The sequence below is a fragment of the Microcaecilia unicolor genome, chromosome 1 (assembly GCF_901765095.1).
Source record: "Microcaecilia unicolor chromosome 1, aMicUni1.1, whole genome shotgun sequence".
Taxonomy (NCBI): Eukaryota; Metazoa; Chordata; class Amphibia; order Gymnophiona; family Siphonopidae; genus Microcaecilia; species Microcaecilia unicolor.
In genome coordinates, this window is record NC_044031.1 from 536,828,869 (window position 1) to 536,846,877 (window position 18,009).

General features: G+C 41.6%; 1 protein-coding gene across 1 annotated transcript in view; it reads left to right on the plus strand.

Moving 5' to 3' along the window:
- The window catches only part of SLC26A7 (solute carrier family 26 member 7), a 251,360-nt gene that overhangs the window by 60,190 nt on the left and 173,161 nt on the right, over window positions 1-18,009 (plus strand). The window contains exon 4 of the mRNA XM_030216448.1: window positions 16,479-16,643. Coding sequence (XP_030072308.1) covers window positions 16,479-16,643 — 165 coding nt within the window. The remainder of the gene's footprint in view (window positions 1-16,478; window positions 16,644-18,009) is intronic.

Sequence of the window (18,009 nt, forward strand, 5' to 3'; positions counted from 1 at the left end):
TGGGTGCCACAATTTTGGAGGAGGCCTGAGTCCAAAGTGAGGGGGCCCAGGCCCCCCTGTGGTTACATCAATGACATATCCACATGCGAAGAGTGGCATTTACATGTATATATTGCATAAACATATAAATACCGATTTTGGAAAGCCACTATCTACATTTGGAGATCCACACCATGCAGACATTTCAAGGAGTATGGTTTGGGTGGGGCTTGGACAGGACTACAAGCTACATATATGTAACCCTTTCTTGCCTGGATCAGTTCAAGGAGGGTTACCTTAAATAGAATGCATTCATTTTTGTTTCATGGGCCCAAGTTGGGACCAGTATCACTGTGGGGCCATTGGCATAATCCAGTCCACACACTGCACTCCCCACTGCTACTCAATAACTCAGTCCAGGCCAGAATTTGGGTTCTGAACCAAGAGGTTTCCTATAATGTTTAAGCAAAAAGGACAAAAATCACACATTAGGCATCATTTTGCACTTATCCACAGTAAATTTCACCTGCCATTTGGATGTCATAAGAACATAAGAATAGCCATACTGGGTCAGACCAATGGTCCATCTAGCCCAGTATCCTGCTTCCAACAATGACCAATCCAGGTCACAAGTACCTGGCAGAAACCCAATTAATAGCAGTCTTCTAGTTTCCTAAAGTTTTCCTGCAGTCTCTCATAATTTTGTATCACCTATAAATTTGATTACCTCACTCAGGGGTCCTTTTACAAAGGCGTGCTAGTGTTTTTAGCATGCGTATTAAATATATGTGTGCTAAATGCTAGAGATGTCCATATATTCCTAGGGGCATTTCTAGAGTTTAGCGTGCGCTAAAAACCCTAGTGCACCTTTGTAAAAGACCCCCACATTGATTTCAATTCTAGATCATTTATAAATATGTTAAAAGGCACTGGTCCCAGTACAGATCTCTGTTCACCTTCCTCCATTGAGAGAATTGGCATTTAACCCTAACTTCTGTTTTTTTACCTTTCAACCAATTTCCAATTCAGAACGGGACTTATGCCTCCTATCCCAAGGCTTCTTAATTTCCTCAGTAGTTTCTCATTACAGACTTTGTCAAAAGCTTTCTGAAAATTCAGATACGTTGTATCTAAAGGCCGAACAAAACTGTTTTTTCCATTTTGGCCAAAGCCGAAACTGTCTAAACTCTTTTGGCCGAAACTGAAACTGCTGTCAAAATTTATCACCTGGTTTCGGCTGAAGCCAAAACCAAAACAGAAAACTAAAGTTTGATTGTGTGAATGTGAACCAATGAGGCTACTGGGTATAGTCAGAGCTTGCAGTCAGCAGCCCCTCTGCTAAACCACAGGAGATTATTATCCTCCAGTATCAGGAATTACAAGCACAGGCTGACAACTGGGAGACCCATTTTAATAAGGACTTCAAAACAAGTCTGGCACATTTAGGTTCCCAAGTTAATGCAGATGTAGTTAAATATGCTCTGAGACAGCAACTTTATGAGAATGTGTAAAAAATCATGATTACCAGCTTTTTATGCTTATCCAAACTGTGGACAAGTAACAAAAGATAATAGCTTTGAGATTTTTCCCAATTTGCATAGTCAATGTGGCATACATAGTTCTGGAGAGGTGGTTACGGACTCCGGAGTAAATGAATACAGAGTGTATAATTTAATTGATTGAAGCTTGTGTGATTCGCCCCATACAGGTTGTATGGGGTGGTATTGGGTGGTGGAAGGTTTGTGTTATTGTCAGTTTCCTCTTTTGTTATGTCGTGTTTCGGTGGTTGGGTGTTTATGTTGGTTCTGTGGGGTATGACTTTCTGAAAAGGAGAGTCTTCAGGTTTTTTTGGAAGTTTTGGTAATTGTTCGTGATTTTCAGGTATTTTGGCAATGCGTTCCATAGTTGTGTGCATATGTAGAAGAAACTGGAAACGTATGTTGATTTGTATTTCAGTCCCTTACATCTGGGGAAGTGAAGGTTTAGGTACGTTCTTGCTGATTTAAATGTGTTTCTAATTGGTAAGTCGATCAGTTCAGTCATGTAGTTCAGAGCTAGGTTGTGGATTATTCTATAAGCCAGAGTACAAATCTTGAAGGCTATCGGGCTCAATTTCGAAAGAGAAGGACGTCCATCTTTCGACATAAATCGGAAGATGGACATCCTTCTCCCAAGGACATCCAAATTGGTATAATCAAAACCTGATTTAGGACGTCTCCAGCTGCACTCCTGGGCCAGGATCAAAGTCCACTGCACTAACCGCTAGGCTACTCCTCCACTCCACATGGGTGGATTGTGGCAAAAAAAAAATGAGGTTGGGAGAAGGGTGGGGTAATGAGGATACAGGAAAGGGAGAAGTCTCCCTCCCTCTCCCTTCACCAGTGTCTGTCTCCCTTTCTCACTGCCTTACTGTTGGACCTGTGAACTGAGTTCAATTCCCACTGCAGCTCCTTGTGACTCTGGGCAAGTCACTTAACCCTCCATCGCCCGTGTTACAAATAAGTACCTGAATATACTATGTAAACCGCTTTGAATGTAGTTGCAAAAACCACAGAAAGGCGGTATATCAAGTCCCATTTCCCTTTCCCTCTTGTGGTTCCACTTTGTGACTATATTTTTAAAAGACAGCAAAAGATCATGGTTAAAAAAAAAAAAGGCATCTTTCTTTAAGTTGCTTAAAGAAGCCACAGTAACCCCTTCTCCAGTGATCTCAGTAACTGCATAGATTGGCTAATTCTGCTGCTAGCGCATTTAAGGTCGGTATTGGTGCTGTTAGTCTGTTAGGAACCTGGCTGTTCTTTACTCCAGTGGAAGAGAGAAGAGAGGAAGAAAATAACATGCTTTCTTCTTGGCTTCTCTTCAAATGGAGAAAAATCCTTGCTTCCAGCTCTGCTCTCAAAGCATTTCATAAAACACTAAAAGATGACAGCTTTATTTACTTAAAGTCATTTTGTATCCTTATTCATGCTAAGAGGTCTTGAATAAAAATATAACAGCAGCAAAGTCGGGAGTTATAAGTCAGTAAAGGCAAGGGTTGTAGCACTGCTTGGAAAATAGGCAGAGAGGAGCCAGTAGCAATTGCCTTAGAAGGGAATTTTAGAGATGAGGTTATGTCAGGTCATTCAGTCCTGTCTAGCAGAAGGCACAGCTAGAAGACATTTCCTAGCGGATAGATTTAACTTTTTAGTGGGCCCTAAGCAGATTGGCATTTTGGGGCCGATATTCAGACTGCGGCTAACTCCCGCAGTCAGCTCTGAGCCCGGATATTCAATACCGGTCTGTTTCTGGTGACCGGCATTGAACATCCACTTTACTTTTAGCTGGTTTAAAGATAACCGGCTAAGTCAATATTCAGATTTAGCTGATTATCTTTAAACCAGCCAAAGATATCCCACCTTTTCATACATTTCACACAGCCAAATATGGTCACTAAACCGGCTTTAAAAGTAGGTGGACAGCTGGTTATATTGGGCGATATAACTAGCTATCTGCTAGCTGCTAACCATGGATATTCAAGTGGGGGATAGCTGGTTATCAGGGGGGTTGTGTTTCCCACTAAAATGTAAATGTATGTTTACACCCCCACAAACACATGAATACCAACATCTTAGCACCTTGGACTCTACATCTAATCACTTCACTTCTCAAATCATTTAATTCTCAGTTTAACACAAGAAAAGCCTTACCGAAGCTGACAAAGGTCCATAAATCTCAGCATCATTTCTCAGACAGTGGCCAGTCTAGGTTGAAAGAACCCAGTAGATCCCCAAAAGTGATCAAACTTTCTCATACTGCACTTGGCGCTACCAAGTCTACCTAAATAATTCCAGATCATTTATGAACATATTAAACAGCACAGGTCCCAGTACAGACCCTGGAGCTGTCCCTTATTGACCTTCTTCCATGTGAAAAATTGACTGTTTAGTCTGTTTGCTGTCTTTTAACCAATTTCCAATCTAGAACAGAGCATTTGCTTCCTATCTCATGACTTTTTTAATTTCCTAAGGAGTTTCTCATGAAAGGCTTTGCCAAATGCTTCTTAAAAATCCCAAAACACTATGATGCTTATTTTAGAAGCACTATTCGCACGTTTTGGGCAGGACTAGGGCGGCCCTAAAAATGAACTTGTATTCTTCATTTCAGAGGGGGAATGCACATCTATGTCCAAAATGATCGAAGTTGGGATTTGTACTTGTTACTTGGGACACCTAGGTTTCAGAATAGTGTTCATATTGAGCAGCGACCCACTGGAAGGATTTCATCCCCCGGTGGTTCTAGTACCCCCATACGTGAAACTGGCATGGCATACTGGTCTCTATGACAGCATTGAGAAAAATATATAATTATTTTTCTAAACTGTCCATAAATATGTATTTTCTGGCACATTGATGGGCATGTTACAATTTCATAACATGTGTATGTGCCCCTGTTGACCCCACTGATATTTTTAGGGTTATAAAATGGATGCTCCTGCTGCATGTAACCGCTGCATAAAGGTTGATCTCTCAACGTATTTTAGAACAGACTCTATGTCGGCAGATCCTGTTCTAAAATATTAGTGGAAGTTGAGAGGTGCCGACATGAATGTCTCACTTCTGATTTGTGTGTTGTTGCTAAAATGTTGCTGTATATCAGCTAGCTTACCTTTATCCACGAGTTTGTTTACACAATGAAAATAAATTGGTAAGGCAAGACTTGCCTTTATTAAACCAATAGTGAGTCATTCTCATTATGCTGCATCTATCTGTATGGTCGGTAATTTTGTTTTTTTATTATAGCTTCTTCCATTTTGCCTGGCACCAATGTCAAGCTTACCAGTCTATAGTTTTCTAAATCACCCTGAGATCCCTTTTAAAAATCAGTGTACTGTGCCATTTTAAGTGATAGGTTACTGATTACAATTAACAGGTTAGCAATTTATATTGAGACCCAGTGTTCAGCATTTGTTTAAAAAAACAGCTGCAGCGTTTAAGAAACTTTATCTCCCACCTTACCTTCCTCTCTATCACCTGTCTCTACCTACCCATCCATCCTATTACTACCCATCCATCATATTTCTATGTTATACTTAATTTCCTACTTTACATAACAAAATTCTGTGTTACCTATTACTATGTAAGCCGCATTGAGCCTGCTTTTAGTGGGAAAGTGCGGGATACAAGTGCGGGATACAAATACAAATATATGTTTTATATATAAAACACCAGATCTTATTAAAAATGTAAGAAGCTATAAAGGTAGATTGTTTGCCTCAGCGGTGCAACTCGTTGCACCACTGAGGCAAACAATCTAGCTTTGTAGCTTGTTGCATTTTTAATAAGATTCGGAGTTTTCTACGTATATATATCTGTTTTTTGATGACATTTGGATTGTTTGAATCACGCTGCATTTGAGTGTTTTCTGGGCATTTAAAAAAATATGCATGTTGAGTGCTGTTTACCGAATATACTGGTAGAAGACAGACTGCATGTAGCTATACATAAACAGGTCAAAATTCAGCCCTTGATGGCCAATGTTTTAAAAAAAAAAGCTGACGTCGACGAGCAGAATTAGCCTTGAATATTCAGAACTAGGCTAACAACAGGCACTGGCGCTGAATATCCAGGGCTAATTCTAATTGCAGTGTCTGTTAGAGCTTATGTAGGTCGCAGCCGATATTCAGCCGGGATCTGCATAAGACACTTATGCGCGTCCCAGCTGAATATCGTCTGGGACCTGCATAAGGGATGCAGATCGGTGCCCTCTGCTCCTCCCTTCCCAATGATCTTGATCCCCCTCCCACCCCTACTTTGAATATGGGGTGGATAGTGACAATATTCAGCTGCTATACTTATAGCAACGCAGTTTACTTTAAGTTTGCTGAAAATGCTGCATTGTATAGCAGCTGAATATTACCACTATACATATAGCTAAGTGTGGCCACGGATGTCCCACCCTAATTTCACACCCAAATACCATCTCCCTAATTCTAGAAAGTTCTGCACCCAAATTTCTGACTACTGTGCAAATTTGCATGTGCAACTTATAGAATAAGGTCGTTTGTGTGCATAGCTTAATAGATTAATTAGAGGCTAATTGGCTGTAATTGGTGTTAATTGGCAGTTACGTTAACTGCCCTTAGTTGGTCTTCAATAAGATACACTTCAAATTCCACAGTGTGCAACTTCAAGAGTGCGTGTACCTGGGAGGGGCATGGATGAGTCGGGGCGAGTCAAGCACTTATGCACTCGGGTTATAGAATACTAGCATTTACACACCTTACTGGTTTACAGTTAGGTGTGTGACTGCAGACTTACACTAGTTTTGCATAATGGCATTTCAATGCACGACTGCCATTATAGAATTCACATTTATCACACATCATCCCAGCATCTAACTATAGGCGAGCTATGGAAAATTCCCCCCTATATGGATAGTGCCCAGGCAGTTTGAGTAGGTTTTTTTTTTTGGCTAGCACCATATCTATTTATATATCTATCTATGTGTTTGTATGTATTTTACCTTTGTATGAATTGTACCATTGAAAATAGGTGATCAGAAGCAGGGGTGGCCCTTCCATTAGGCCACTTGAGGCAGGGGCCTTGGGCGGCAGTCTTCCTTCCTCCACCCTGTTCTCCGAGTTTACCTTCTTTTTACATTTTTTAGACTTTGGCGGCTGCGGCGATTCCCATATGCTGCCTGCCATTGGCACTCGCCTCTTCTCTTTACTGTGGCCTGCCTCTCTGATGTAGCTTCCTATTTCCTCAGAAGCATCCGCAGTAGAAAAGAGACTGGTGTCGGTGGCAGGGCAGTGTATGGGAATCACTGTCACCGCCAGCTTTTGGAAAATAGAGAAAGAAAGTAAACTCATGGAAGGAGCTGGAGGAAGGAAGGGAGGAGCAGCATCTCTGCTCTGCCTCAGGCGGCATCTTGCCTTGGGCCACCCCTGATCAGAAGAGTTATATGTTTACCAGTTATCGATAAATATGTAACTCCTTTTGAATGTAGACCCATTAATGTCTGAGCTCTTTCAGAACCATGGACTAAATACCAACTAGTCCTGGTGATTTATTACTTTTTAGTTTGTAACTTACTCTATTATAGTGGTTCCTAAACCTTGTCCTGGAGTCACCTCAGCCAGTCAGGTTTTCAGGGTATCCACAATAAATATTCATGAGAGAAATCTGCATGCAGTATTGGCAGTGCATACAAATCTCTCTCAGGAATATTCATTGTGGATATCCTGAAAACCTGAGTGGCTGAGGTGACTTCAGGGCTAGGTTTTGGAACCACTGCTCTATTATACTGTATGTTCTATATTTACAGGGGATATTTTTATAACAATGCATCTATGTGAGAAGTCCAAAAAGAGGACTATTTTAAAACTATATTATAAAGGCAATGTAGACACCTAGGCGCCTTTATAATATAGGCTCCCAGAACCAATCCTAATAGCACCCAGATACAATGCTTACTTACAGAGGGGCTACATCTAACTCAAGACAACCTATACTTCTCACAAGCCTTTAATACATTTGGTGACTGACTATATACTCACAGCACACCTAGATTAGCTTGCTGCACACCTTGTAACTTAGGTTCCTCATATCTTGAGTTTAGCCATCCATTTATTTATCCCAATTGACTATGTACTACCCATCTTGTCCTCATCTTGTCCTCATCTATATATATATATCTGCACTTGGCCCCTAAGCTACATAGAAAAAGCATTAACATCATATCTAAGCTATTTGAATGCTCTATTGCATTGTCTATTAGGTGTTTCATTGGTATTATGCTGACATTGTATTATATCTATATTATTTGAATATTCTTCCATAATGGAAGAAGTAACTAACTTGTTAGTCTTACTCACACACACAAGGAATGACTTGGGCTGCACATACTGCAGCAGGACATGTTTATCCACTCCTACCCTAGCTGAGACAATATTTAACCATCTCTCTGACCTCATGTGCAACTTTCTTTAAATCAATCGCCTTACTTTCTAACTCTTCTTACTCTCTTACCTATCTATGGTCTTTTACTAAGGCGCCTCGACTCTGTTGGGCCAGCCCCAAAGGGCTCTCTACTATCTGATCTGGTCTTTGTTGGGGCATGACTCACCTGCTGCCAGCCGGGGCCCGCCTAGCTTTTGGGTTGAGTAGGCAGCGTAAACCTGACTACGGCCCAAGTGATCACCCACGCTGAGCTGTTACATTTATTAGCTATGTAAAGTTGTCCCTTAAGTTTATTTGGTATATTTTATACAGTACTGTATGATTGCTTGTCAGTGATCTGTAGATGAGCAAGATTTAATGTGTTGCTATCATATGGATTAACTTATTAAGCCTCCTTGTGTTGCTATCATCAGGATTAATTTATTAAGCCTCCTGTTGATAGAATATTAATATAGTGCCTAGCAGCATTGCCCTGGAATACACTGTGCACCTCTTCTCATCTCCCATGCTCACAACCTGTCTGTCTCTTGATCATGCCTCAGCCAGTAAGGCTATCTTCAACCACACAAAAAAGGTCCTTGCTTTACTATCTGCATATCCTGTCCCTAGCATAGTTTTCTCTGGTGGTCATGGTGGGGGCTTTCAAACATGTAGGGGGCAATTCTATAAGCTGACTCCACATCTTGAGCGGCTGTTCTATAAGAACATTTTTGCAGTTAAGTGTTTTGCTAGAATGCTAGTGCAAGCCGATAGTGGCATGCCTAAATGAAGGTGCAAACATTTACACCAGGTCTATGGCAGGCATAAATGTTAGTGCCTAAATATGGCATTTATGTGCATAATTTACAGTATTTTTTAAGTTACAGGTGAAAGTGTGTGCCCCCCCCATGTGAGTGCCCTTCTGATAATTATGTGGAATGGCAGTTTAGCGTGTGTTTATAGAATAGCGTTTAGGACAGGCAACCTTGGTCCGCGAGGGCCGCAACCTAGTCAGGTTTTCATGATTTCCCCAATGAACATGGATGAGATCTATTTACATGGAATGGAGGCAGTGCATTCAAATAGATCTCATGTATATTTATTGGTGAAATCCTGAAAACCTGACTGGGTTGTGGCCCTTGAGGACCGAGGATGCCCACCAGCATTCTATGAATTTAGGTGCGCAATTGGCACTTAAACTTAAGTGCCCTGTTATATATTGAGGGGGATAGCGGCTTAAAGCAGCATAAGGGAAAGGGCTGTGAGGTAGGAGGTGACTTTGGTGACAGTGACATAAAGAACTGCTGTTTGTTGTGCATGGCACAACAATCCTTGCTTCTGTTGGGCCTATGTTAGCCAATTCACTGCATCATATGAACCTGTTTGGATCAATAAGGCTGTTTACAAAATACAGCAAAAAGAAAAGAAAAGATGACAATTAGGGTTGCAGATTTGGTGAATGAATGAACAAAATATTTGGGCACTAGGCATGTGCCTAGTTTGCCCATGACTTCATCTGACTCTGCTTCCTAAGCTTGTTTAAGGCCAAATGCTAATGCCTAAAGTTTGAAGCTGTAGCAAGAGGAGAATAATTCATCCCCTTAGGAAGGATTCTTCTTTCTAAATATGTAAAAGGGCAAATCTATAAACAAGGCCCTAACATTTATGCACCCAATGCATGTGTAACTGTTTACAATACTGGTATAGAAGAGTTATGTACGAACTTATGCACAGTGGCGTAGGAAGGGGGGGGGGGGCGGGAGGGGCGGTCCGCCCCGGGTGCACGTGCTGGGGGGGTGCCGGCCCCGCTGGTTCCCTGCTCTCTCTGCCCTGGAACAGGTTACTTCCTGTTCCGGGGCAGAGAGAGCAGGGAACCAGCGGGGCCGCCGCAGCTCCGAGTGTCATGCACTCGGGGCGGATCGGCCCTCCCGCAGGTAAGAATGCGGTCCGGGGGGGGGGGGGGTGCGCAGCGGCGACCCGCCCCGGGTGCCATTAGCCCTCGCTACGGCACTGCTTATGCACATATAGCCAGAATGCTGCCTATTCTGCAAGTATCCGCGTAACTTACATAGTGTGTATTTGCAAGCGGGGCATACACAGGGCAACGCATGGGTTGGGCTCCCATTTACACATGTAAAACTATACAAGACCTGCCACATTTAGGTGCCACACTTACACTAGCTCTGTGGCTGGCGTAAGCATGGGCGCCTCGATGTTAAGCACACCAATAATGGGTTATGCTACTATTTTCTAACAGAACCTAGGTGCTTAGGTTCCCTTATAGAATAGGCTCCTACCGTCCCCCCCTTCGGGGTGCTTAAATGAAGGTGCTCAGTTATAGAATTGCCCCCTAGGTTGTGTGAAACTCACCTGTGTATGCCTATGATGGGGTTTATAGAACATTGCCCCTCACCCTTAAGAAAAGTTCCTCTCTAATTAGCTTGAGACAGCTTAAGAGCACTGATCCTGCCCTGGGAGGAAGTGAACTGGAAGGGGCGGAGTCATTACCTGGGAGTTTAAAAGACAGGGCCAGGCTGAGGTTAGGGAGGCCCAGAGAAGGAAGAACTGAAGCCTAAGTCTATGCCTTTACAGAATACGGTTAGCTGCTGTAACCTGAGGTAAGCCAGCTTGTACTTCTTGTTAAGCCTGGCAAGCCTTGCCGAGGTCTGGCTGGGGCCAGAAATGAGTCTCAGAAGACCGGGGAATTTACAGCTCTGTTTGGGGTGGGTCAGCCCCACCAGCCACAGACTGCTTGGCCTGCTATCCAGAGGCCTACTCAAAGACTATTACTAACCCAGAGAACTGTTGCATCTGAAGTTTCTGGCCTGTGAGGTAACAGGTCCCATGGCTCAGGTGAATAAAACATTTATTTTCACATTTATATACCTTGTCTGGCTGAGTTTTTCCCAGGGCCACTTGTTGTTTGGAACTGACAAGCCTTGCTCTGAGGTCTGGCTGGAGCCAGACCCTAGTAGTTGGAGAAGAATTGAGAAAGACTGCTTATTGAATTGCGAGAAATGTTTTCCTTGTGTTCCTGGCCCTGTACTGTTAACAGACTTTAGGATTCAAGTAAATAAATACTTGATTCAGTTATATCCCCTTTGGCTGTATTTTATGAGGACTCCATGCCTTGTCGTGGTTCACACTATCACAGGGCCCTTTTACTAAGCTGCGCAAAGAAGTGGCCTGCGCTATGACTTGCATGTGGGTCTCCCACGCGGAGTCCACTTTTAGTGCAGCTGTAAAATGGCCACATTTTCTCTTTTTGCAATAATGACCATGCACTAATTGTTCCATGCATGGCCATTAGCATGTGAGCCCTATCTATTTTCTATGTGTTAAGGTCTCACGCACTAACCATGTGCTAATCAGTTAGCATTTGATGTAGCTGCACTAACTGTTTAGCACTGGGAACGCCTACTCTCTGCCCCCAAACATGTCCCTAGCACTAAAAACAATTATTTTTTAGCACGTGGAAGCGCGTGCAGATGCCGAAACTACTGCAGAACGCATGAGTGCGCCCTGCAGTAGAGGTTTCTAACCTGCTTACCACAGCTTAGTAAAAGGGCCTCTAAAAAAAATAAAGTTTTTAGTCCTTTTTTGAAGGACTTAGATGATAATTCAGCCTGTAAGTGCAATAGTAGATCATTCAAAAAAAAAAAAAAAGCTGAATGATGGGTAGATTCAAACTTAGCTGACACTGGATTGAGGTAAAATGGACTTCTTAGCATTTAGCGTGCACTAAATTGGTTAGCGCACCTTAGTAAAAGGACCCCTTAATGACCTCAGTACATGAGTGGGGGTACGGGGAGTCACTGTGAACTTCTTTTACCAAGCGGTGATAAAAGAGGCCCTGTGATGGCATCGGTGTGTGGTGGCAAACCGATGCGCTGACACCAGTAAAAGGTGTTTCCTGGTAAAGAGAAGGAAATGGCTGTGTGCGAAGCAATGACCTTGGCGTGTGACCATTTCCTGGGGGAGCCTGAGGCGGTAAGGGCTCCAGTGGTAACCAGGCAGCGATTACCACCGGGCATGCCCCAGCACTAGAAAATACAAAAATATTTTCAGGAAATGGCACTTGGTGGGAGCTGGAATTTCCACTGGGCTCCCCTGGGAGCCCGGCAGTAGAGCCTAATTGCCGCGCGGCAAGCTGGCAGTAGGCCCACCACGCTTTGATAAAAGGGCACCTATATTTGCTAAATATAATGGTACAATATCGCAAAAGGCCTGAAAAGTTAAAATTAAAATCTTATATTTATTTGTTTATGACATTTGTATTCCACATTATCATGAACAAGCTCGGGTTCAAGATGGCTTACGTTCAAGAAAAACATCAAAAATATGATGTAGTCAGGTAATTAATTATAACATTTTAACATATTAGGAATAATTGTGTGTTTGTTATGAAGCCAGGCTAGAGTATTGGTTATGTTGAGACATATAAGAGAGACGGCAACAATAGTTTATTGTCTTTTGATAAGATATGTAGTTATTAGGAAAGCCTTCAGTAATTTACGGATTTACGGACTCTCAGATAATCTTCTAAGTACCTTAATTGCTTGGGTAGAAAATTCCAGAGTTTGGTACTCTGATATGTGAAGCCTGTGACAAGGAAGGATTGATTTGTAAGAAAGACCTTTGCAGTTTGAATAATGGAGCATGAGGTATTCTCTAGATGTTTTTACTGTGTTACTTGAAAGTAAATCAACTAGTTGCTGCATGTAGGAGGGCAATAAGCCATATATGATTTGGTAAATAGTCATGCATATTTTAAAAGTGATCCTGATGTTTATGGGAAGCCAGAGAAGTTTTATCAAGAGAGGGGAAGCCTTCTCAAAGTGAGGAGCACCACATACAAGGCAGGCAGCCAGCGGCGTTCCGACGCTGGCTGACACCCGGGGCGGATCGCCGATGCGCCCCCCCCCTGGCGAAATGACACCCCCCCGGCTGCACGCCACTGGGAGGGGTGCCGCGGCGTGCGCCTGTCGGCTCCGAGTTCGCATGTGTTCACTGCTCCCTCTGCCCCGGAACAGGAAGTAACCTGTTCCGGGGCAGAGGGAGCGGTGAACACATGCAAACTCGGAGACAGGGCGACAGGCGCACGCCACGCCACCCCCCCCCCAGCGGCGTGCACCCAGGGCAGACCGCCTCCACTGCCCCCCCCCCCTTGGTACGCCACTGCAGGTAGTGGTTACTCCTCTGTTCTGAAGGGATGTCTGTGTGGCCATATTTTTGAAAATGATGCCAGGCAGTTGTTCATGTCCCTGGTTTTTTGTTGCTCAAAAGTTGAGCGTTTCACTTTGGGAAATGGCTATTCATTTTGGATGTTTTTAGTGCAAAAACGTCCATTTCACAGTCATAATCGAACAGAAAATCTAGACTTTTTCCTGTTTGATTATGGCTTTGAGATGGACATTTTTTTTTGGACAGGACTTTTTTGTGGGGGCTTAGACATTTTTTTGAAAATGCCCCTCAACATGTGCTAACTGCTTAATGCAGAGTTAACACAGGACCATTGGCTGCCTCCTAAGTAAGAGGTGCTAAGTGCTTCTGAGTTAATGGGGAGAAGGTACTGCACATTAATCTGAACACTAATGCACCACATGAAATACAAAATAATGGGAATGACACCAGTAGATGCTGTGTTAAACTGAGAGTTCAGGCACTCAGTGCAACTTTTAAAAACAAATGTCCTTCTAAATGTATAATTACATTCCCAGATGTTACTTATACCTTTTTTGAGTCAGAACAGTTAGAGATTGGTGTTAGATAGGGAAGTGAGATGACTTTTCGGGTAGATAAGTATAAGATTGCCAAGGATTTAACCAGGGTTATTATGGAGTAATCTGGATTTCTTTCATAGTTATTTTAATTTTCCTCTCAATCCCTTGATGTGGGCTATATTGCTTTCCGATAATGAGTGCTTTGCAATGATTAATGAAACATTTCAATAAATAAAAAAAATTTGCAACTACCACGTGTGAAATCCCACGTTAAGCTGTGGTAACGGCAAATTATACTGGAGTTTAGTAAAAAGATGCTTAAAGACACTCTACTTTCAACTGGCATTTGATATCCAGTGAGAGTATCCTGTGGATAAAAATAGAGAAACTGTATTTTTATTTATTTAATTTTTATTTTTATTATTCCCTTTTCCTATTCCCTAATAGTTTTTGAATGAATTTATATCTTTTCCTATATAAAATGGCGTTCTAGTTCTTGATTTTATGTATTAACTCATGTTTTATGTGTAAATCACTTTGGTCTCCAAAAGAGTAAGGGGTCCTTTTACTAAGCTGCAGTAAAAGGGGGCCTGCACTAGTGTTAGCGTATGCTTTTGACGCGCGCTGAGGCCCCCTTTTTACCGCAGTGGGTAAAAGGCTGATCATTTTTAGAGAAAAAAAATGGCCATGCGTTAAGTGGCCATGTGGTACGGAAACCACTTACTGCACGGCCATTTTGGTGGGGAGCCCTTACCGCCACCCATTGAGCTGTGCTGCCCGATTACCACTGGTTAAGTTCTGGTGCTACAAAAATCTAAAAAATTACTTCAGCACCAGAAGTGGTGCACGGTGCAGGTGGGAACTATCACCAGGCTCCGGTGGTAGCTCCATGTTGACACATGGCAAGCTTGTTGCTGCGCACAAACCCTTTAGTAAAAGGTCCCCTAAAGGCGGTATATCAAGTCTTACTGCACATAAACATAACATGTTTATTTTTATTTTATTTTGGATTGTTTGCTCACACCTTTTTCAGTAGTAGCTCAAGGTGAGTTACATTCAGGTACACTGGGTATCTCTCTGTCCCTGGAGGGCTCATATGTGTACGTGGTATTTTCACCTATGCTCCGTCCGTCCATGTGTTTACCCTCCTCACACTTATGCACTGTGCTACTTGCGGGCTGTCATGGAATTATTTTTCTGGGTAAGTGTACACTTATGCACATAAATGATAGTATTCTGTAAACGTATGTGCACAAGAGAAGTGTAAATCTCAGTGCCCAGTTATAGAATTGCCACATTAGGAATCAACGCTCAGGAAAAGAATCTAGTTGTCATCATTGGTGATACGTTGAAATCCTCTGCTCAGTATGCAGCGGTGGCTATGAAAGCAAATAGAATGTTAGGAATTATTAGGAAAGGAATGGAAAATAAAAATGAGAATGTTATAATGTCTTTATATCATTCCCTGGTGTGATCACACCTCAAATACTGTGTGTAATTCTGATCACTGCACCTCAAAAAAGATATAGTGGAATTAGAAAAGGTACAGAGAAGGGCAATGAAAATGATAAAGGACATGGGATGACTTTCCTGTGAGGAAAGGCTAAAGCGACTAGGGCTTTTCAGCTTGGAGAAGAGTCGGCTGAGGGGAGATATGATAGAAGTCTATAAAATACTGAGTGGAGTAGGTCTGGTAGATGTGAATTGCTTGTTTACTCTTTCCAAAAATACAAGGACTAGGAGACATGCAATGAAGCTACTAAGTAGTAAATTTAAAACAAACCAGAGAAAATGTTTCTTCACTCAGTGTGTAATTAAACTCTGGAATTCATTGCCATAGAATGTGGAAAAAGCATTTAGCTTAGCAGGGTTTAAAAAGGTTGGATAATTTCCTAAAAGAAAAGCCCATAAGCCATTATTAAGATAGACTTGGGAAAATCCACTGCTTTACTGTTCTGGGATCTTGCCAGGTACTTATGACCTGGATTGGCCACTGTTGGAAACAGGATACTGGGTTTGAGGACCTTCAGTCTGTCCCAGTATGGCAATGCTTATGTTCTCATCCTCTGCTACATCTATACTGTGAAATTACCTGTTTGATGTTAATTTTTTTTTTTTTGTTACATTTGTACCCCACACTTTCCCACTCATGGCAGGCTCAATGTGGCTTACATGGGGCAATGGAAGGTTAAGTGACTTGCCCAGAGTCAGAAGGAGCTGCCTGTGCCGGGAATCAAACTCAGTTCCTGAGCTCCCCAGGACCAAAGTCCACTACCCTAACCACTAGGCCACTCCTCCCTGTAACTGTTTTGCTGTTTTTGATAATCATTGACACTATCAATAATTCTGGCACCCAACAGACAATTATAACAGTAACCCAGTAAAGCTACAAGTAATTTGGAAATCAAGTATTTTGGAAATCTTTTCACAGTTCTGTGGTTTTTCTTACAGTTTATCTGGTTATATTTTATAACGCTTTATCATTAATAGCTGAAAGGGGTTAACAACTTAAAACAAGCATACAAGAACAGGGTATCTTATCTTCATAAACATAATACAAAAAAATGTTTTATACAGCAACCTTCCCTTTCTTTTCTCATGAAATGGCATACAGCCGTGCCAATATTTGCATAAATCATGTGCACATTAGTTCATATGAAGCCAGTGGCAGGGATCGTACCTGATTTCAGATAGTAACTGATGATATTAAAGCAACAATATAAAATAAACAGAAAAGTCAGTTTATTTAAATGGCTTTTAGATGCCTATTAGTGTTTCCTTGAATGGTATTTGCCAATGCTGTCATGCAGTATCTTTTAGATTTTGTAATCTTTTGAACATATCTTTGTTTTCCCAGGTAGCAATGTTTATGCTGAATGCAGGCAGTGCAACTCTCTTGTTGCCAGAACCAGTGTTAAGCTCAATGACAACAGGAGCGGCCACAAATGTTGTGACATCCCAAGTGAAGTATTTGTTGGGAATTAAAATGCCATATATATCCGGACCACTTGGAACGTTTTATGTGAGTTGTATCTGACTAATAATGTTCAGTTAATTATACTTATAGAAGGTTAATTTATATTCACTGGTGAAAGAAAGGATCTGTGTTAAGAAGAGAAAATAATGTTAGAATTCATTTCTGTAACACTCCCTCTTGTTCTCCATTTGGTAATCGTATTTAACTGCAAAACCTCTGCGGTAATTGTAGAGGGTATTTATTGAATTCGGAGGAAGGCAGCTGTGCTGTTAGCAAGGGCAATAGTTACTATTAGGGATGGGCTGTCATTTGCCATTACTAGTTTGCATTCTTCTTAAAGAATGGGTAGACATGAATCGCTTGTTTACTCTTTCCAAAAATACTAGCACTAGGGGGCATGCAAAGAAGCAACTAAGCAATACATTTAAAATAAACTGTTGAAAATATTTCTTCACTCAACGTGAAATTAAACTCTAAATCCATTGCCAAAGAATGAGGTAAAATCAGTTAGCTTAGCAGGGTTTAAAACAGGTTTGCATAATTTCAAAACAAGAAAAGTCCATAAGCCATTTTTAAGATGGACTTGGGGAAAATCCACTGCTTATTTCTAGGATAGTCAAAACAAAAACTGTGCCCACGCTCTGTCGAGCTTGAAATATATATCAAAATATTTAAACACACATGAATGCAAGTATGTTTTTTACTTGCTTTTTTCCAGTGTCTATAGTGGAGTAGTCTCATATAAGTCTCACGGGCAAAATGATTTTTCTTCACCCAATGACTGGGTGTGTTACCCGTGTACGTAATCTAATCATTGACTGAACCTCCACCGACCTTCACTATTCGCTTATTTTTATATTAATTGATCTCTCTATAGCAAAAAATGTGATCAAAAAAGTTTATATAGCACTTAACTTGAGCGGGTTGGTGCTCTCTAAACCCCGACAGGTCCCCGTTTCGTAACAACTTTGTCAAGGGGGGTCACCAATTCTAAAGTGCGAAAAAGAAATACAACTAGTGATTGCTTACAAAAACAAGCTAAACATATAAATTATAAATTGTATCATTACTTGCATTCATTTATTTAAAACCGCTGTTGGCTTACCCGGTTACCGCCTCGAGTACATGTGTAGTATCACTTTGCCTGACCCAAAATGGCGTCGGCGTCCTTTTATTAATGAACTGCCGCGTCAGCTGGTTAAACAACGTCATAAGACAAAGCTTCAAGAAAAAAGTCTTCAACAGAGACTTTTAACTATGCCAATGACTACTGGCAAATCTATATGTATCGTGAGCATAACAATGGTATGTTCTAAGAACAAAACAAAAGAACCGAAAATATTAAACTCTTGCAACAGATTATTTCTTTAAAACCAAAGTTATTGCTACTGCAAAAGTTATTGTATTGAAA